Source organism: Scyliorhinus torazame, chromosome 9 (genome assembly GCF_047496885.1).
Source record: "Scyliorhinus torazame isolate Kashiwa2021f chromosome 9, sScyTor2.1, whole genome shotgun sequence".
Taxonomy (NCBI): Eukaryota; Metazoa; Chordata; class Chondrichthyes; order Carcharhiniformes; family Scyliorhinidae; genus Scyliorhinus; species Scyliorhinus torazame.
This window is the reverse complement of record NC_092715.1, coordinates 71,089,968-71,112,085: the sequence shown is the minus strand read 5'-3', so window position 1 is coordinate 71,112,085 and position 22,118 is coordinate 71,089,968. Positions and strand designations below refer to the sequence as shown.

Below are 22,118 nucleotides of genomic sequence, written 5' to 3'. Positions count from 1 at the left end.
TTTCCATTGTTACTGCCAGGGAACCCACAGCGAGGGTCAGGTTCGGCAGGACCGGAAGGAAGGGCTAGAGAATGCCGTCTCTTGTTTGTGCAAGGGTGACCACACTTCAAAAGGTATTTAGTGACTGTGAACCACTTTGAGATGTTATGGGCCAGGGTTTAGAGAACCCCAAAGTGTATCACGGAGTTCACCTGACCCACAACTTTTAAATAGATTGCGGTATGGGGAGTACACGGCCCACTCTACAGGTGTGGTACAGCAGAAATCAAAAAGTATTTTTTAAAGCAAAACAATGTTTATTCTATGAACTCAAGTTAACCTTTTTAAAACATACAGTGACCATCTTAGCAACCATCAATTCAAATATAACCCCTGAATAATAGAACACGAAGTAATCCTTAATAACTTCCCAAACAACATCCAGAAGACAAAAGAAACACCTTTTAACAGAAGCACATTAGGTTTACATTCACTACTGAGAACATTTATAATTCTGAATTCACCAAATGATCAAGAGATAGTCTTTCCATGGCAGAGAGAACAGCAGTACACCTGCTTTGTCTGGCTTCAACTCCAACACCGAAAACGAAACTAAAACACACTCTGCAGCAAACAGCCTAAAACGAAAATAAAAAGCTGACAGACAAGCCCAGCTCCACCCACACTCTGACATCACTGAAAGACACCCATTTCTTAAAGGTACATTTCTTAAACACCCATTTCTTAAAGGTACTCTCACATGACACCTCCACCCAAGAAAAAAAATAAACCATCAACTTCAAGATGGTTTCATTTTTCACCTTTTCACTATCCTTTAAGAAATGCACACAGTAAATATACTTTTTTGTTTCAAAAAAACCAACACACGCAAACAGGCACAATAATATAGTCCATTTTTGTTCTTCTTCCTCCAACTGGAATCCTTCTCGATTGACAGTCTCTTTGAACAAGAAGGTCTCTGCACGATCCATCCATTTCTCTATGCCTCGGCATTTCTCTTTAAAGTCAGATACTTTAGTTCAATCTGATCACAGAGTCCCTTGTAATTCTCCAACACAAGAGCATTGATTATCACAGCTTTCAGGCAGTCAAATGCCTGTTGAAAGTCTGCTGTCCACTGAAATTTTTATCGTTTATTCAGCAAGTCCATCAGTGGAGCAACCACGCTACAAGAGTTTTGCACAAATGTTCAATCAAATCCACTCATGCAAAGAAATCACATTATTTCCCTTCGTCTTGAGGGTATTGGAAGCTCCTCAATAACTGTTGGGTTTCACATCCCGTGTGACCATTCGACCCTGTCCATTTGTATGGCCAAGGAAAGTGACTTGGACTTTTCCAAATTCACTTTTGACTAGGTTTATCACCAAACCCGCCCCCTGAAGTCGATCAAATAACTCCATCAGATGTTTTAAATGTTCTTTCCATGTCTGGCTGAAAATTACCAGATCGTCGAAGTTTACCGGACAATTGGGTAATCCTGAAAAGACTTTGTTAGTTAACCGTTGAAATGTGGCTGGGGCTTTTTTCATGCCAAATGGCATAACTTTGAATTGGTGTATACCATCTGGAGTCACAAAAGCTGAAATTTCCTTCACCCTTTCGGATAAAGGTACCTGCCAGTAACCTTTAAGTAAATCCAGTTTGGAAATAAAAGCCGATTGTCCCACTTTCTCAATGCAATCCTCCAAATGTGGGATAGGATAAGGGTCCATTCTTGTAACTGCATTAACCTTTCTATAGTCCACACACAACCATTGGGTACCGTCTGGTTTAGGTACAATCACTATGGGTGAGCTCCATTGGCCGCAACCCACTTCAATTATGCCATTTTTAACCATACTCTCAATCTTTTGTTAACCTGTGCCAATTTTAAAGGGTTATGTCTGTATGGATGTTGTTTGATTGGAACAGCCTTTCCCACATCTACAACATGTATAGCCATTTTAGTACTTCCCAAATTATCTCTACAAACTTGCCCACGTTATATCAATAACTCTTTACGGGAAGCACGGTAGCACAGTGATTAGCACAGTTGCTTCACAGCTCCAGGGTCCCAGGTTGAATTCCTGGCTTGGGTCACTGTCTGTGTGGAGTCTGCACATTTTCCCTGTGTCTGCGTGGGTTTCTTCCAGGTGCTCCGGTTTCCTCCCACAGTCCAAAGATGTGCAGGTTAGGTGGATTGGCTGTGCTAAATTCCCTTTAGTGTCAAAAGGTTTGGTGGGGTTATTGGGTTACAGGGATAGGGTGGAGGTGTGGGCATAATAGGGTGCTCTTTCTAAGGGCCAGTGCAGACTCGATGGGCTGAATGGCCCCCTTCTGCGCTGTTAATTCTATGATCTTTCAGGTCAGTCTGTTTTTCCTCTGGGAGGTAACTCAACAATTTATCCCAATTTTTAACATCCTCATTTTCCAATTTAATTTGAGGTATGTCAAATTCACAGTCATTTGGATTTGGTTCATCACTTTGAGTTAGAATCATTAAAACCTCCTCCTTTTTCTCTCCTTCCCTTTCATTTTAAGCATATTCACATGACACACTCGGTGAGTTTTCCTTCTATCCGGTGTTTTTAAACCACATAATTCACTTCACTTAATTTCCTTTCAATCTGATAAGGTCCACAAAACCTTGCTTTTAAAGGTTCACCTATCACGGGTAACAACACTAAAACTTTATCTCCACTGGCAAAACTACGAACTTTGGATTTCTTGTCCGCTACCCGTTTCATCACATTTTGTGCAACGTTTAAATGTTGTCTAGCCAATTCACCTGCTCTATTTAATCATTCCCTAAAATGTAACACGTAATCCAATAATGTAATTTCCGATTTCTCACTCACCAATTTTTCCTTAATCAATTTAAGTGGTCCCCTTACCTCATGACCAAAAATTAGTTCAAAAGGACTAAATTTGGTTGACTCAGTAGGTGCATCCCTAATTGCAAACAGTACGAATGGAATTCCTTTATCCCAATCCTCTGGATAATCTTGACAATAAGCCCTCAACATTGTCTTTAATGTCTGATGCCACCTTTCTAACGCTCTTACCATCTTTTCTGGCAACATTCTTCCCAAACTACATAACTCTTCATCTCTTACCATTAAAGATTGACTAGCTCCCGTATCTCTTAAAACTGTGACTTCTTTACCTGCTCCTCCTGATACACGAGTAAACTTTACCCACACAAGTAACTTCTTGAAAGAGATCTGGCACCTTCTTATCAATCACCTCTTGATCAGGCTGTACAATCCTTTGCACCTCCTTCGCTTCACTTGGGCTTTACTTTACCACTTTAACAAGCCCCACTGTCTCGTCCTGTTTTACCACATCAGCCTTCCCAGTGCTTTTCTTCAACCACCAACACTGTGACTTTACATGGCCTAGTTTGTGACTGTGAAAACATTTACATTTTTCATTTCATTTCCACCTTCCTGGATTTATTTTTTAATCTGAGGTACACTCTCCTTATTATCTCCCATCAGATCACCTTTACCTTTACCACTTGAGTATTTATCATGTCCCCAGTTTCTATCCCTCACAGGCTGAAACTGATGTCGGAAACCAAGCTTTGATTTATGAACTAATTCATAATCATCTGCCATTTCTGCTGCTAATCTCGCAGTTTTAATCCTCTGCTCTTCCACATGAGTTCTCACTACATCAGGAATTGAACTTTTAAACTCCTCCAAAAGTATAATTTCTCTGAGAGCTTCATACGTTTGGTCTATTTTCAAAGCCCTTATCCACCTATCAAAATTACTGTTTGATCCTTTCAAACTCCATGTATGTTTGACCCAATTCTTTCCTTAAATTTCTAAACCTTTGTCTGTAGGCTTCAGGCACTAGTTCATATGCACCTAAGATGGATTTTTTCACCTCCTCATACGTCTCAGATACCTCCTTCGGTAGTGATGCAAACACTTCACTCGCCCTACCTACCAGCTTTGTTTGAATCAGTAATACCCACTTGTCCTATGGCCATTGTATTTGTTTAGCTACCTTCTCAAATGAAATGAAAAAGGCTTCTACCTCCTTCTCATCAAATCTTGGCAATGCTTGGACATATTTAAATAGATCCCCATCAAGCCTTCGACTTTTGACGCTCTTTCTCACTATCTTGATCACTATCCACCAACTGTACGTTTCCCTTTACGTCTGCCAATTTTAACTGTCATGTTTCATGGTCATTTTCTGAATTTCAAACTCTCTCTCTTTATCTTTTTCCCTGATCTGTATCTCCCTTTCTCTTTCTTTTTGTTCTGCTAGGGCTATTCTTTCTGTTTTCCTTTCATCTCTCTCTATCTCTCTTTCTTTTTCCTCTCTCTCTCTTTCATATTCAAGCTGCTTTAATTCTTTCTCATGTTCCATTGGTTTAATTTGTAACTGAATTTTTGCCATTTCCAATGAGTCAAACTGTATCTCAGGCAACTTTAAATGCTTAGCCACCGCCATAATGACCTCATCTTTTCGCATTTTGTCAGGTAACGTTAACTGCAATGTTTTTGCCAAATCTAACAGTCTGCTTTTAGTCTCTGTCCGTAAGGTACTGCATGAGACCGTCTCCACCATTAAAAACTTCTGAGCCTCTGAAAGAGCCATTGTCCACAACACACTCCCTACTTAAACTAAAATACCACACCTGAAAAGCAACCACAATATGCTCACCCCTCACTGTTTTTAAGTTCACTAAGCCAATCCAATAGATCGACTTTTATCCCGGATGAGCCCCCAATTTGTTATGGGCCAGGGTTTAGAGAACCCCAAAGTGTATCACGGAGTTCACCTGACCCACAACTTTTAATAGGTTGCGTTATGGGGGCACACGGCCCACTCTACAGGTGTGGTACAGCAGAAATGGAAAAGAATATTTTAAAGCAAAACAATGTTTATTCTACAAACTCAAGTTAACCTTTTTAAAACATACAGTGAACATCTTAGCAACCATTAATTCAAATACAACCCTCAAAGAATACAACACGCAGTAATTGTTTAAGCTTTCCTTTTAACATCCATAAGACTTAAAACACCTTTTACCTGAGGCACATCAGGTTAAAGTCACTACTGTTATTAGTTTTAAATCACCAGGATCAATTTACAGTCTTTAGATTACAGAGAGAGACTCTGATACACCTTCTGGCTGTGACTGCAGCTATCCAGCTCCGAAAACGAAACTAAAACACACCCTGCAGCAAACAGCCTAAAACTAAAGTAAAAAGCTGACAGACAGCCCAGCTCCACCCACTCTCTGACATCACTGTAGTAATAAACACCCATTTCTTACAGGTACTCTCACTACAGATATTTATATACAAACCCATTTTATAAACAGCCATTTCTTAAAGGTACTCTCACATGACACTCTCTCCACAGATGCTGAAAGACCTGCTGAGTTGATCCAGTGTTTTCGATAATTTGTTTTGTTCTTTAACCAGGATAATACCTAGGCTAAAGGCACTTGGCTATAAGAAGGCAATCCATTAAACTAGAGTTGCATTCCCTTTCGGTGAGGAAAATAAGAGAGAGAGCGAGAGAGAGAGAAAGGGCAAGAAAAAGAAAGAGAGAGAATGAAAGAGAGAAAGAAATTTATATTTATTTTATGCCTTTCATGATGACCGGATGTCCCACAGCAGGGCAGCACAGTAGCATAGTGGTTAGCATAATTGCTTCACAGCTCCAGGATCCCAGGTTCGATTCCTGGTCTTTGGTCACTGTCTGTGCGGAGTCTGCACTTTCTCCCCGTGTGTGCATGGGTTTCCTCCGGGTGCTCCGGTTTCCTCCCACAGTCCAGAGATGTGCAGGTTAGGTGGATTGGTCATGCTAAATTGCCCTTAGTGTCCAAAATTGCCCTTAGTATTGGGTGGGGTTACTGGGTTATGGGGATAGGGTGGAGGTGTGGGCTTGGGTAGGGTGCTCATTCCAAGAGCCGTTGCAGACTCGATGGGCCGAATGTCCTCCTTCTGCACTGTAAATTCTATAATTCTATGAAAGCACTTTACAGCCAATGAAGTACTTCTGAAGTGTAGTCACAGTTGTAATGTAGGTACTACCAATTGCACATAGCAAGCTCTCGCAAACCACAATGTGATAATGACTAGATAATTTGTTTTGTGATATTGGTTGAGGGATAAATATAGGCTAGGACATTGGGGATAACTCCCCTACATGTCTTTTAAATAGTGCCAATGGGATATTTTACATCCACCTGAGAGGTCAGATGAGGCCTCAGTTTAACACCCAAAAGATAGAACCTCCGACAATGCAGCAATTACTCAGTACTGCACTGGATTGCTGGATTGTCAGCTTTGATATTTGTGCTCAGGTCCTGAAGCGGGAATTAAATCCACAATCTATGACTCAAGAGGAGAAAGAACTAAATTGAGCCACAGCTGATTACACAATCTCTTGAAGTTAGGGGTATTCAAAATAAGGAATGGAATTGGCATATTTGACAACTATTCCTTCTAATGGGGGAAATCAGTGAGCAAAAGAGTTTTTTCCTAGTTGGTGCTGCTGTTCTGGAGCCCAACTAAATTGCTGATATATTACCTACCTTTAAATAACACAGAGGCGACTTCTAGGTCAGAGTTCACCTGATCCTGAATGTTTTTACTCTCTTCTTCATTTAGAGATTTCACAAATCGAGAGCAGACATTCATATCAAATCTACTGGGCAGGACAAATTTCATTCCCATGGCAACATTGTGGGAAGGGCCACCTTCCGTATGAATATCTGCATGTGGCTCCACCTTGATGTATGGAATTTCAGCAAAGGAGGAATGATTCCCGTTTTCACCTCCGGAAGGTTCAGCGTCAGTGGCTGGGTTTCCTACCTCAGCCATTGCTGCTCAATTCAGTTGGTACAATCTGCTACTCCATCTGTTGGTACAACATTGAATTACCTTTCGGTTAGCTGACATGAATTTGAACACTATAATAATCCTTTTATTGTCACAAGTATGAAGTTACTGTGAAAAGCCCCTAGTCGCCACATTCCGGTGCTTGTTGGGGTAAACTGGTATGGGAATTGAACCTGCGCTGCTGGCCTTGTTCTGCATTGCAAACCAGCTGTCTAGCCCACTGAGCCAAACCAGCTCTCATAGATTAAAACATGATGTGGAGATGCGTTGGACTGGGCTGGGTAAGAAGTCTTACAACACTCGGTTAAAGTCCACAGGGGAAGATGAGGCAACACCCAGAGGGCAAGGAAAGCAAGTACAGAGGGACCAAACGATGCCGGGGGGGGGGTAAGGGTCTGAAGGGAAACAATTTATAGGGATACGGGAACAGGGCAGAGTCGTGGGACTAGCATAGTTGGTTTTGCAAAGAACCAATATGGATGCTGCATTCTACTTCTTTAGGGCCATCTTGGTGCAGATAAAGCCACAGAAGCGGACGTGCAGCTAAATCAGCCCCCCCTCCAGGGGCTGTGTCCAATCTTATCTAAGGAAATATATAACAAGGGCAGCACAGTGGTGCAGTGGGTTAGCCCTGCTGCCTCATGGCGCTGAGGTCCCAGGTTCGATCCTGGCTCTGGGTCACTGTCCGTGTGGAGTTTGTACATTCTCCCGTGTTTGTGTGGGTTTCACCCCAACACAAAGATGTGCAGGCTAGGTGGATTGGCCACGCTAAATTGCCCCTTAATTGGAAAAAACGAATTGGGTACACTAAATTTCTAAAAAAAAAGTAAAGAGATAACAGCATTGGAGGACGCCCAGAGATTTATTAGACTGATCGGGTGTATGGGCGGATTTTCTTATGAGGAGAGGTTGAATGGGTTGGGCCTATTCTCATTAGAGTTTAGAAGAATGAGAGGCATCTTATTGAGACATATAGGATTCTCAGGGGGCTTGACAGGGTCGATGCTGTTTCTTCTTGTGGGAGAGTCTAGGACCAGAGGGCATGATCTCAAAGTAAGAGGTTGTCCATTTAAAACGGGGATGAGGAGGAATCTCTTCTCTAAGGGTAGTGAACCATGTGGAATTCTTTACTGCAGAGATCTCTAGAGGCTGGGTTGTTAAGTATGTTCAAGGCTGAGATTGACAGATTTTTAATCAGCAAGGGAATCAAGGGTTATGGGGATAAGATGGGAAAGTGGAGTTAAGGATTATTATACCAGATCAGCCATGATCTCATTGAATGGTGGAGCAGACTCAATGGGCCAAATGACCTTCTTCTGTTCCTATGTCTTATGGATCTGTAGATGGCTATACTGGGCAGACACCAAAGCAGACCCAGAAAGAAAAAAAGCTTGGGGCACAGATGCACCTGGTCTGCTCATTGTTGACAGCATTTTCTGTTTTTTTAGTTCAGATTTCCAACATCTATGGTATTTTGCTTTGGTATCATCAAGTTTAAATTTGTTCCACATATTGATTGACTTTAATATACTTAATTAAATTAAAATGTAACAAAATAATTTACATAATATATTGCTTTTAATATCAAAAAATATGTCCCAAACTACTTCAGAGAAGGATAAGAATAAAAGCTGAGCTAAATAGAGATAAGTTGCTAAAAGATGTGTTTCAATCAGGATTTTAAAGGAGGAAAGGCAGAAAGGTTTACGGAGGAGATTAAACAGTTGCAGACATAGTCCCAATAGTTGAATGAAGGGTGTGACAGAGATACACAAAACCAGAACAAGAGGAACGCAGAGTTCTCAGAGTGGTTACAAAGGCCACGAAATGTGAAAAATTAAGAATTTTCACCCGACATTCCTAATTAGGCTAAAAAGTTGGGGTTACACACTCAATTGATGTCTCACTGCTCACTCACCCTGACAAACATATCTATAGACTTTTAATAATTTTGGTTTAAAGGGTCTGTTGCGGTGTTTTCATATGTTAAGAATAAATAAGATTGGAAAAATGGGTTACAAGTTCTTTGCTCCTGACAGCTATAGAGCCATGGAGTCATAGAGTCTTACAGCAGAGAAAGAGGCCGTTCGGTCCATCGTGTCTGCACAGGCCAGCAAGCACCCATCTATTCTAATCCCATTTTCCAGCACTTGGTCCATAGCCTTGTATGATAAGACGTTTCAAAGTGCCCATCTAAATGATTCTTAAATATTGTGAGGGTTCCCGCTTCCATCACCCTTTCTGGCAGCGAGTTCCAGATTCCCACCACCATGTGGATTAAAGTTTTTCCTCACATCCCCTCTAAATCTCCTTTCCCTTACACTGTAAGCCCGCTGTTTATTGACTCTTCTACTAAGGGGAATAGTTCATCCTATCTACGTTATCTATGTCCTTCATAATTTTGTACACCTCAATCAGGTTCCCCGTCACACTTTTCTGCTCTAAGGAAAGTGCCACCAGCCCAGTCAACCTCTCCTCATAGCTGAAACGTCCAGCCAGGCAACATTGTGGTGAATTTCCTCTGCACCCTTTTAAGTGCAATCACATCCTTCCTATTGTGTGCCAACCATAACTGCACACAGTCCTCTAGCTGTGGCCTAACGAGCATTTTAAACAGCTCCATAATAACCTAACTGCTCTTACATTCTATGCCTTGGCTCATAAAGGCAAGTATTTCATATGTATTCTTAACCACCTTTTCTGCCTGTCCTGTTGCCTTCAGGCATCTTTGGACATGCACTCCAAGGTCCCTCTGGTCCTGTGTACTTCCTAGAGTCCTACCGCTCATTGTGTGTTCTAACGCCCTATTAGTCCTCCCAAAATGCATCACCTCATACCTTTCAGGGTTAAATTCCAATGCCACTGTTCTACCCATCTGACCAGCCTGTCTGTGTCATCCTGCAATTTAAGGCTTTCTTCCTCGCTATTTACCACATCACCAATTTTCATGTTGTCTGTGAACTTACTGTTCACACCTCCCATTCAAGTCTAGAATCTTAGAATCTCTACAGTGCAGGAGGCCATTCAGCCCATCATGTTTGCACCAACCCTTGGGAAGAGTACCCATGCCCTGACTCTATCACCATAACCCAGTAACCACACCTAACCTTTTAGACACTAAGGGGCAATTTATTGTTGCCAATCCACCTAATCTGCATATCTTTGGACTGATCATTAATGTACACTAGAAACAGCAAGGGACCCAGCACCATTGGACACAGGCTTCCAGTCACAAAAACAACCTTCGACCATCATCCTCTGCCTCCTGTCACTAAGCCAACTTTGGATCCAATTTGCCCTGGATCCCATGGCTTTTTTATCTTCTTGATCAGTCTCCCCCACGTGGGACCTTGTCAAAAGTCTTACTGAAGTTGAATGTAGACTACATCCACTAATGAAGACCCGCCTTCTCAATCTTGCCCCTCGTCTGAGGTGCGGTGATCCTCAAAGGGGAAAGCAGTCTGTAGTCATCTGGGACGATGGCGACTTTACCTTTACATCAACTGCACTCTCCTCATCTACACAGCTAGTCACCTCCTGAAAGTCATGCTGATGATCACTGATTAATCCTCACCTCTCCAAGTGGTGATTCATTCTGTCCCTCAGAATTTTTTCCAATAATTTTCCAACTATCGATGTGAGACTCATTGTCTTGTAATTACCTGTTTTTCCCTACTTCCCTTCTTGAATAATGATACCATATTAGCTGCCTCCAGTCCTCTGGCACCTCTTCTGTGGCCAGAGAGCATTTGAAAATTAGTGTCAAGAGTCCCTGCAATCTCTTCCCTTGCCTCACACAGCAGCCTAGGATAATTTCACCTGGGTCTGGGGATTTATCCACTTTTAAGCCTGCTCCCTCTCTATGCTAATCTATTCAATTATATCTTAGTCCCCCTCTCTGCTTTCAATACCAACATCATGCTTCTCCATAATGAACACAGATGCAAAATATTCATTTAATACGTCGCCCAAGTCTTCCCGCTCCACACCCAGGTTGCCACTTTGGTCCCTAATGAGCCAGTCTCTTTCCCTGGTTGCCCTCTTGCCTTTAAAATACTTATAAAAACACGGTGGGATTTTCCTTTATTTTGCCTGCAAATGTTTTTTCATACCCGCTCTTCGTTCTCCTTTCTTTTTTAGATACCCCCTGCACTTCCTATAGTCCTCTCGGGTTTCCACTAGCCCATGTATCTTTTGGAGGGTTGGTGCAGATTCGATGGGCTGAATGCCCTCCTTCTGCATGTAGGGGTTCTATGCATTTTACACTATCAGTCTCCTTTTTTTTCTTTAGCCAATCTGTATTTCCCTTGATATCCAGGACATGTTGGTCCCACCCTTTACCTTCAGGAGAACATGTTGGCTTTGTACTCTGTATTTCCTTTTTAAATGATACCCCTTGCTCTGCTGCGGATTTTCTTATAAGTAACTGTTCCCAGTCCATTTTGGCCAGATCCAGTCTTATCATTGTAAAATTCTCTCCCACTGACACTATCACCGGCCCAGCTTCATTTCCTAAAATTAGGTCTAGTACCTCACCTCTCTTGTAGAACTTTCTACGTACAGGCTCAAAAAGCTCTCCTGAATGTACTTCTGTCCCCTGTAAGCCTTCCACACTTTGCCCATCCCAATTAATATTGGGGAAGCTGAGATCCCCTACTATTATTACTCCATTATTTTGACACTTCTCTGAGATTTACCTCCACATCTGCTCTTCTATCTCTCTCAGACTTTTTGCCATCTATCGTGCACTCCCATTTTTCCCAGGGTGGAAGAGTCAATTACTAGGGGACATGGGTTTAAGGTGCGATGGGCAAAGTTTAGGGGAGATGTAAGAGGGAAACTTTCTTACACAGAAGGCACTGGGTGTCTGGAAATCGCTGCTGGAGGTGGTGGTAAAGCAGGTATGATAGTGACGTTTAAGGGACATCTTGACAAATACATGAATAGAATCGCTTGTGACAATAAAGATTATAATAAATAAATAAATAATAGAGGGATTGGGACCCCAGAAGTGTAGATGATTTTAGGTTAGAATGGCAACATGGTCAATGCAGTCTTGGAGGGCCTGTTCCTGTGCTGTACTTTTCTTTCTTTTGTTCTTTGCGATTGTCCCTTTTTTGTTGTTAGGCTCCACCCATTTTGTCTCAAGCCTGCTAAGATATCATTTCTTTGCCCTCCAGACAGTCTCGGTTTTTATTTGGCTGTGCATCATCCCCTACTCTATCGCCACTCCGAACACCCCCCCTGCTAAATTAGCTTAACCCCCACTCCCCCAAACAACATTAACAAACCTCCATGAAAGGATGTTAGTCCCATTTCAGTTCAGGTGCAATTCGTCCAACTTGTACAGGTCTCACCTTCCCCAGAAATGGACCCAGTAATCCAGGAAGCTAAATCCCTCTCTCCAGCACCATCACTTCAGCCACGTATTCATCTGCTCTATCCCCCTATTCCTATACGCTCTAGCACGTGGCACTCGGAGTAATCCAGAGATTAGAACCTTTTGAGGTCCTGCTTTTCAATAGACTCATAGATGTTTACAGCATGAAACTGGCCCTTCGTCCCAGCTTGTCCATGCATCCCAGTTTCAATCTGCTACCTAGTTCCATAAATACATGCTCTTCCCTCTTTCTACCTATGTCATTAGTACAAATGTGAACTATGACCTCTGACTGTTCACCCTTCCTCTTCAGATTATCCTGCACCATTCAGTAACACACTTGACCCTGGCACCAGGGAGGCAATTGACCATCCGTGAGTCACATCTGCGACCACCAGGAATCATGTCTGCACCCCTCACGATTGAGTCTCCTACCATTATTGCTCTTCCACTCTTACTCCTCTCTCTTTGTGCAGCTGAGCCACCCAAAGTGCCGTGAACTTGGCTCTGGCTGCACTTCCCAAAGTAACTGTCACTTTCATCTTTTTCCAACACAGAAAAATGGTTGAGTGAGATACACTCTGGGGGCTTTCCTGACAACTAGTTTGCTCCCCCCACTCCTCTTCTTCCGACTGCTGGTCACCCCATTCACTCTCTCACTGCACTTAAATGCGAGATGACCACGACGAAAAACGTGCTATCCACAAACTTCTCAACCTTGTGGATGCATCGCCGTGCTCAAGAACCGAAAACAATCTCTCAAGCTGGTCAAACCGGTGTCACTTCCTGTCATCCAGGCTGCAAGGGACTGTGTAAGAATTCCAACATGTTGCAGGCTGTGCAAAACACAGGACTGGGCTCCCCTGATATACTTTTAGTGACAAGACTCTTTCTTAAATTCATGTCAAGTACAAAATTATTTTGGTTATTTTTTTTAAAAAGCTAGAACTCTTGCTTTAAAGTGGAGAAATCAATTTACCCGTTACCTTCTCATTTATTTTATATATTTACATTTTTAAAAATTTATAATAGTTTATTGTCACAAATAGGCTTCAACGAAGTTACTGTGAAAAGCCCCTATTCCAAAGAACAAAGAAAAGTACAGCACAGGAACAGGCCGTTAGGCCCTCCAAGCCTGCGCCGACCATTGCTGCCTGTCTAACTAAAATCTTCTACACTTCCAGGGTCCATATCCCTCTATTCCATCCCATTCATGTATTTGTCAAGATGCCCTTAAATTCACTCGTCTGTACCTGCTTCCAACACATCCTTCCTGCAGCGAGTTCCAGGCACCACTACCCTCTGTGTAAAAAACTTGCCTCGTACATCTCCTCTATACCTTGCCCTCGCACCTTAAAACTATGCCTGCTAGTAATTGACCCCCTCTACCCTGGTAAAAAGTCTGACTATCCACCCTGTCTATGCCCCTCGTAATTTTGTAGACCTCAATCAGGTCACCCCTCAACTTCCTTTGTTCCAGTGAGAACAAACCAAGTTTATTCAACCTCTCCTCATAGCTAATGCCCTCCATACCAGGCAACATCCTGGTAAATCTCTTCTGCACCCTCTTCAAAGCCTCCACAACCTTCTGGTAGTGTAGCAACCACAATTGAACACTATACTCCCAAGTAACTAAGGTTCTATACAGCTGCAACATGACTTGCCAATTTTTATACTCAATGCCCCGGCCAATGAAGGCAAGCATGCCGTATGCCTTCTTGACTACCTTCTCCACCTGTGTTGCCCCTTTCAGTGACCTGTGACCTGTACACCTAGATCTCTCTGACTGTCAATACTCTTGAGGGTTCTATTCCTACCTGTATTAGACCTTCCAAAATGCATTACCTTACATTTGTCCGGATTAAACTCTATCTGCCGACTCTCTGCCCAAATCTCCAAACAATCTAAATCTTGCTGTATCTTCTGACAGTCCTCATCGCTATCCGCAAGTCCACCAACCTTGTGTCATCGACAAACTTACTAATCAGACCAGTTACATTTTCCTTCAAATCATTTATATATAGTGCGAACAGCAAAGGTCCCAGCACTGAGCCCTGCGGAACACCACTAGTCACAGCCTTCCAATCAGAAAAGCACCCTTCCATTGCTACTCTCTACTTTCTATGACCCTAGCCAGTTCTGTATCCATCTTGCCAGCTCACCTATGATCCTGTGTGATTTCACCTTTTGTGCCAGTCTGCCATGAAGGGGACCTTGCCAAAGGCCTTACTGAAGTCCATATAGACAACATCCACTGCCCTACCTGCATCAATCATCTTTGTGTTCTCCCTCAAAAAAACTCTTATCAAGTTAGTGAGACACAACCTCCCCTTCACAAAACCGTGCTGCCTCTTGCTAATATGTCCACTTGCTTCCAAATGGGAGTAGATCCTGTCTCAAAGAATTCTCTCCAGTAATTTCCCTACCACTGACGCAAGGCTCATCGGCCTGTAGTTCCCTGGATTATCGGTGCTACCCTTCTTCAACAAAGGAACAACATTGGTGATTCTCCAGTCCTCCGGGGACATCACCTGAAGACCATCCAAAGATTTCTGTCAAGGCCTCAGCAATTTCCTCTCTTGCCTCTTTCAGTATTCTGGGGTGGGATCCGGTGCCTGTTCGGGGAGGCTGGTACGGGAATTGAACCTGCGCTGCTGGCCTTGTTCTGCGTTACAAGCCAGCTGTTTCGCCCACTGTGCTAAACCAGCCCCTGCTCTCCCCCTTGTAGCCTCTATTCCTGCAGCAGGGCAAGGCCACTTTCTGAAGATGAAAAAGCTGGAAAGCAAAAATAGCAACTCTTTCCCCATGGCACCAAATTCCCAAATATGCATACTCTGATTGTCTCACTCAGGTGTTATCTCTTCCAATTGCTCGTGCGCCCACTTACTGGCCATTCTGCAAAAAGTTCAGGCCCCTCTGTGCGCACAAAACAGCGGCGATGAGGGATCCTACCGTCAAGTCTCTGATTTCAGGACCCACTGATGGAGACAGGGCGCCTACGATGTCAACAACCACTCCGTTAATTTAACCATAAGGTCGGCTGGCTGTTCAAATTCAATCTGTGAAGGCCGACGAGAGGGCCTGTGAATAGTTCGATTTAATGAGTGTTGCTTACTTGTGATCAGTGTTGCTTACTTGCGAGAACCCCCCCCCCAGTGGCTCCGCTGTTTAAATGTCATCAGCCGATTCCTCTCCCTCTTCCCATGAGTCCCAGCAGCAGCCAATGTCGATGTCAATAAAGTTTGTTCAAAATTGGCAGCACTCGCCTCCGACAGAGGAAACTCCGGTTACTTCCCAAACTCATAGAAAACAACGTGACGAAAGTTAACTGCCCTGGAACATTAACTCTCCTTCTCCAGACAGATGCTCTCCTGTGCTTGCTGAGTATTTTCTGTCAAGTTCAGGAAATGCCTGTTGGTCTGGGCGCCATCTTTGTACGGGGCGTTCTCCCTCCTTTTCTCCCGCCCCACAAAAGAAAATCATCTCGAGGCCAGAACTTTCATCATACACTCGATCATGGGAACTAGCACCGTTTCAATAAGGAGAACTCGGACACATCAAAGAAAGCTCGAACTCTGCTTTTCGATGTGTCGGTATTGATAAAGTTGATTGAGAGGGGCGGACGTGACGTGTCGAGAGCGGCATGGCGGCTGTCGGTGGAGGAATAGGGTGAGTGGGGAGCCGCGTGAGTGGCAGCGCGGGCCGGTGTCCGGGTGACGGTTCGCGTTTAAAAGGCGAGCGGCGTTCCAATGACTTTCGGTAATTACAGCATGGCTGGGCGGCGCGAGCCCGACCCCCTGGGGCCAGCGCTGCCTCAGAGTTTGCAAGATGCAGGCTGTGTGGCGGGGCTTAGACTGTTTTACTAGCATTACCCCTCCCCGCAGATTCCGCATCCCCTGCTTGGTAAAGGTGCAGCGATGGACATCTCCATTCTGTATGGAGAGGTGTCCAGTATTACTTCTCCCGCCCCAGACCCATGCGGTGCTAAAGGCGCACTGGGTGGTTGTGCAGCCCACAAAGAGGCCATTCGTCCACCTGTTCTGTATTTTCCGCAAGAGCAGCTCACCTCCCCCACCCCCCCCCCCCCGTCCCCTGTTACTCATTTCCCTGTAATTTTTCCTCATGCTGCCTTTGGTGATTTGGCTATTCGTCTTAAATTTGTGTCCCCTGATTCTCGGCTCTTCTGAAAATTGGAAGTTTCTCTCTGCTCAGTCTAAATCCCTGTTGATTGTGGATACCTCTTTATCATGTCTCCTTTCAACCTTCTCTCTTCAGAAGACCACCCCCAGTGTCTCCAATCCATCCATGTAACCGAAACCCCTCTTCCTGAGATTCATTTTTGCGAACAGCACCCTTTCTATTTTTATTGCAGTGTTTTATTCTTTGCAGCTGCAGCTTAAAAGCCAGTGTTTGAATGAAAATGAAATGAAAATCGCTTATTGTCACAAGTAGGCTTCAAATGAAGTTACTGTGAAAAGCCCCTAGTCGCCACATTCCGGCGCCTGTTCGGGGAGGCTGGTACGGGAATCGAACCGGGCTGCTGGCCTGCGTTGGTCTGCTTTCAAAGCCAACGATTTAGCCCTGTGCTGGGGTTCAGCGGGTAAGCGGGGTTCCCACTCACTGGGCTCAGTAAAAAGCATTCCCACCCTTGAGGCAGAAGGCTGTGTGGGAGCACTCTGGGCACTTGAGCGCATAATCTAGGCTGATAAAAGCAAATTACTGTGGATGCTGGAATCCAAAACGAAAGAGAAAATGCTGGAAAATCTCAGCAGGTCTGGCAGCATCTCTAGGGAGAGAAAAGAGCTAACGTTTCAAATCAAATGACTCTTTGTCAAAGCTCCTAATCTAGGCTGAGTCTTTGATGCAGCACGGTCAGAGATGTTGTCTTTTGGATGTGACGTTAACACAAGACCCCACCTGCATTCAGATGCATGTAAAGATTCCATTACTATTTCTGGTGGAACAGGGGCTTTTCACTGTCTTGATCAAAGTTTCAACCAACATCAATGTTAATATATTAGCAATGGACAGAGGATTGTTTAACGGACAGGGAGCTGAGAGTGCGGATAACTGGGGCATTTTCAAGTTGAAAGGCTGTGACTAGTGAGTACCACAAGGGCCACAGCTATTATAATCTACATTAATGATTGACGGATAGACCGCGAGTATTGTATCGATGTTTACTGATGATACACAGCAATGTGGGAGTTGTGAGAAAGACACAAGAGGCTGGAAGAAGATGCAGACAGGTTACGTGAGTGCGCAGTGAGGTGGCAAGTGGGGTATAATGTGAGGAAGTGTGACTTGGAACAAAAAATTGCATCCCATACTATCTTTAATGCCAAAAATGCTACAGGTGTTTTATCCAGGAAGAAATTAATTTTAACAAAAGAGTAGCAAAAGTGGGCCCAGTGAAAGCTAAAAAGGTGTCTGAAAGATGGGTTTTGAGAAATTGTTTTAAAGGCTGAAGTAATAAGAAGACTAATTGGAAGTTTGATTGGACAGTCCAGAGATTAGATGAAAAGCATTACAGCACAGAAACCAATCATTTGGCTAAACTAGTCTGTGGTTCTACTGTTCACGAGTATCCTCTTATTCCATCTGCATCACCTTAGCCTTTCATCTTTTCTTTCTATTCCCTTTTCTTCCATATGCTCAACATGTTTACTTTTGAAAGCATCTAAGTCTCTGGCCTTAACCATTTCTTATGATTGAGTTCCATATTCTAACCATTGAGTCAAGAAACTTCTCATTATTTCCCTATTAGATTTATTAGTAGCTATCTTGGATTAATGTCTGAGATTTCTGAATGCTGTGAGCTGAAGGGAGGGATGTCAACTTAATAAAGAAACTAAAGAAATTATGTAGACCGCATTGGAATGCATCCTCTCGGCTATCTAGAATCCCTTCACTAAACTAAATTCTCCTTACAGCCTCAAACTATTCTTTGAACTTTGCTTTTTGTTCTGCTAAACCCCTGCTCCATCTTAATTATTTTCATGTTGAAAGGTGCTATAATAAATGCAAGATGTTTGAAATGTCTGTGGGTATGGCAGAGAATGCTCAGAATCTCCTGGATGTTACGACCATTTTTAAAATTGGCTATTTGTTCTCTTCTCTAATGATGGACTGTTTTTAGGTACTTAAGCTTCTGTAGAATGGTTCAGGGAAAAGGAGCCCAAAAGTCCAAGTTCTTCTTGGTTAAAAGAGAGGCTGAGAATTGGACTGAGCAATTCATATTTATGACTCTACTGTAGGCCTCCAAAGATGGGGAACCTTAATTTATACTGAGCCATAACCAGAAACATTTGCTGCTGGAACTGCAAGATAATGTCCTTGTACTCTTTTAGTCAAATCAGGTGTTTACTGAACTATTTAAAGGAGATGAATGCTAATCATAATAAAATTAAAGGAGCTGCTTGTGCTGCTGGTCTGTTTGATCTCTTCAGAAAAAGACAAAATTAATACTAACTTGATTATTTTTCAGGTGTCAGAGTGAGGGGTGCAACTTCTGCTAGAACAAAAATTAGAAGAGATGGCTTCATACAAACCAGCTGTGATTTCCAGCTACCCAAAACTTGGAAAAAAGGTCACTAGAGACACTGTATATTGGAAAAATTACAAGGTAAGATCAGAATGGATGAGTCTTGCTGCTCATGAAGCAGAATTAGTACCTGTGAGGATATTATGCTGTGTCTTTATTTGTTGTTGGTGCAAATGCTAATTCATTAATCTTGTAAACCATTGCTCCTTATTTAAGCCAACTGGTCACTATCCCAATGTCATTGTTACACATACAGAGCAAAATTTTCCGCACTCCCTGTGGCATGTTTTGCAGTGGGGGAGGTGGCCTGCCTTTGGCAACACCCTGCCGTCGGCAATGGGGTTTCCTGTTGTTCGCACCCTCCGCCACGAGGTAACTCGTGCTGGAGGGGTCGCCATCGGCTGGACCGGAAGATCCCACCAGCAGGAGCAACCGGAAAATCTGCCCACTTTGTTGGAATTGAAAGATTTGTCATGTTTATTTACAGTATATGAGACTAGGAATTATGTGAGTAATGATATTTAAAACTCTGTCCACATCTCTGAATTTTGATATATTGCATATCTTATGCAAAAGAATCTATCTGTAGCCCTACATCACCAACAGATGAAACGGTCACCTGATGGAAATGCCAGTAATGGCTTAACTTTATCTTGTGTTTCAGGCTCCAGTTCAAATAAAAGAGTTTGGTGCTGTGACAAATATAGATTTTTCTCCGATTGCTCCCTACAACTATGCGGTAACTGCTTCTACAAGGGTGAGTCCAGCATTCTTTTAGATTAAAAATAAATAAGATTTGATCAATTGTGTCATTTGGTAGTACCAATCTGTCTGTGATTTTCAAAAGTATTCAGATCTGAAACAACATTCTCACATTAACCATTCCAATCTAGTGTTCCGAGAGGTATAGTTACACATGGTAGAGTATTTCATTTAAAAACTTTGTTTTATAACTTCTGTGTTTCCAGTATCTGTCGGTAATAGTTTATTTTAAAAAAGACAACCTGTACAGATAAATATATTGAATAAGTTGAAGATTGTAAGGATAGAAATGAAGGACATTTGAAGAACAAGTGCTTTTGCAATGGCGGAATAATTTGTGGAATGCAATCGGTCAGAATTGTTATATTAGCTTAGCATTAAGGTGTTTTTCTTGATTCTTTGGGAATTGGAAGAAATTTCACAGAACTTTAAAATAGAAATTGAATAAGTTGGATAGGATTTGTGACAGACCAAATATAATTTGCAGAAAGAAAGTAAATTTATATAGTATATTTCGGGACTTCAGGAGATCCCAAAGTGCTTTTCAGCCAATTAAGTGCAGTTGAGGTGTCGTCGATGTTGCAAAGTAAGGGAACATGGCAGTCAATTTGCACACAGCAAGATCCTAGAAACAGCAATGAGATGTGTTACTAAATTTTTTTATTTTGTGAAAAAACAGGTGTTGGTTGAGCGATGAATATTGGTCTGGCTACCTGGCAAACTCCCCCACTCTTGCAGAAGAACCCATGACAATTTTCTTTTTAAAAAAAATAAAATAAATAAATAACCGAGCGGGCCGACACATGCAACAATATTAAAATAACATGCCCTACTACCCCCCCCCCCCCCCAACTCCTGATTACCCATATATTAAGTTCCCTGTCCTTGTCTTACACTACCATTTCTCCCATCCGGCAACACAAACTCCTCCTCCAATGCTTCCAGGCTCGGGGAAACCCCAAATCTCTCAATCTCTGCCCGCTGCCACCTCCTAAAGCCCCCCCCCCCGGAGCAAAACGAATATTATCACATCGGTGGCCACACTTGCTCCCCCTCCAATCGCATGTGCTGTCTCCATTGCCCCCACACCCTCAGTGCTGCCACCACCGCCGAGCTTGTGGAGTACCGAGCCAGCAAGAACGGCAGGGGTGCTGTTAGTAAAGCCTTCAAGCTCGTGCCCTTACAAGATGCCGCCTCTACTCGCTCCCAAACCAACCACTACCCACTTCCTGACCATCGATATGTTGGCCGGCCACTAATAGTTAAAACTCGGGAGGGCCAAGCCTGCCTTCCCCGCGACCCCGTTCCAGGAGTGCCGCCTTCACCCTCGGGGGTTTTACCAGTCCACACAACCCGAGGTCACCACATTTATTTCCCTAAAAAGGCCTTCGGGACAAAAATCGGGAGACATTGAGAAAAGAACAGCAGCCTGAAGAGGACTCATCTTCACTGTCTGTACACTCCCCGCCAGTGTCAGTGGCAGCATGTCCCACCTGCGGAAATCCCTTTTCATCTGATTGACCGCTCTACCCAAATTTAACTTGTGAAGCTGCTGGCGCCAATCCTTAGCCACCTGAATCCCCAGATACCTGAAATTGCTCCCCACTACTTTAAAAGGTAACTCCCTCAATCTCCTTTCCTGCCCCCCGTGCCTGAATCGCAAACACCTCGCTCTTTCCCATATTTAGCTTGTAGCCTGAAAACCGCCCAAATTCTTCCAGTGCCTCTATAATTCCAGCCATCCCCCAACGGGTCTGTGATATAAAGGAGTAGAACAAGACCCTATCCTCCACCCCCCTCACTATCCCCTGCCAGACATTCGATGACCTAAGGGCTATTGCCAAGGGCTCTATTGGCAGGGCAAACAGCAGTGGGGAGAGCGGACACCCTTGTCTTGTCCCCATACAAAGACTAAAATATTCTGACCGGGCTCGGTTGGTTCTTGCATTCACCACCGGAGCCTGGTACAGCAACCGGACCCAATCCACAAATCCCTGGCCAAACCCAAACCTGCCTAGAATATCCCATAGGTACTTCCACTCCACCTGGTCAAAGGCTTTTTCTGCATCCATGGCTACTACCACATTAACCTCGCACCCCTCCGATTGCATCATTATGACATTTAAGAGTCGTCTAATGTTGGACATCCGGTGCCTACCCTTCACAAATCCAGTCTGATCCTCGCCGATTACCTCCGGGGCACAGTCCTCTATACATGTGGCCAAGATCATTGCCAGCAGTTTAGTGTCTACGTTCAAAAGGGAGCTCTCGGGGTCCTTATCCCGCTTCAAAATGAGAGAAATCAATGCTTGTGATAACGTTGGGGGAGCACTCCCTACTCCTTTGACTCATTAAAAGCCTTAACCAGGAGCGGCCCCTGTAACCCAGAAAATGTTTGGTAGAACTCCACTGGGTATCCATCAGGTCCCAGGGCCTTACCCGATTGCATCGCCCCTAATCTGTCTATCACCTGCCCAAGCCCAATTGGGCCCCCCAGGTCTTCCACCAGCTCCTCATCTACCTTTGGAAACTTTAGCCCCCCCCCCCCCCCCCCCCCCCCCCCCCCAAGGAATCG

At 43.6% G+C, this 22,118-nt stretch overlaps 1 protein-coding gene and 1 long non-coding RNA gene across 7 annotated transcripts in view; one reads left to right on the top strand and one right to left on the bottom strand.

Moving 5' to 3' along the window:
* Nucleotides 1–15,515, bottom strand: part of LOC140429293 (ankyrin repeat family A protein 2-like) — a 47,266-nt gene extending 31,751 nt beyond the window's left edge. For 3 of the 6 annotated variants that reach the window (XM_072516104.1, XM_072516108.1, XM_072516109.1), the window contains exons 1-2: nt 15,353–15,515; nt 6,551–6,876 (exon numbers count right to left, since the gene is read on the bottom strand). In XM_072516104.1, the coding sequence (XP_072372205.1) occupies nt 6,551–6,839 (289 nt within the window). In that variant the 5' untranslated portion in view covers nt 6,840–6,876; nt 15,353–15,515. The other 3 variants (XM_072516107.1, XM_072516106.1, XM_072516105.1) reach the window with 3 other exon arrangements.
* A 279-nt stretch (nt 15,516–15,794) lies between these two features.
* LOC140429294 (uncharacterized) lies at nt 15,795–19,533 on the top strand. Its single transcript, XR_011949025.1, has 3 exons — nt 15,795–15,906; nt 18,725–18,862; nt 19,446–19,533. It is a non-coding gene; the product is annotated as an uncharacterized lncRNA (long non-coding RNA).
* The last annotated feature ends 2,585 nt before the right edge of the window (nt 19,534–22,118 follow it).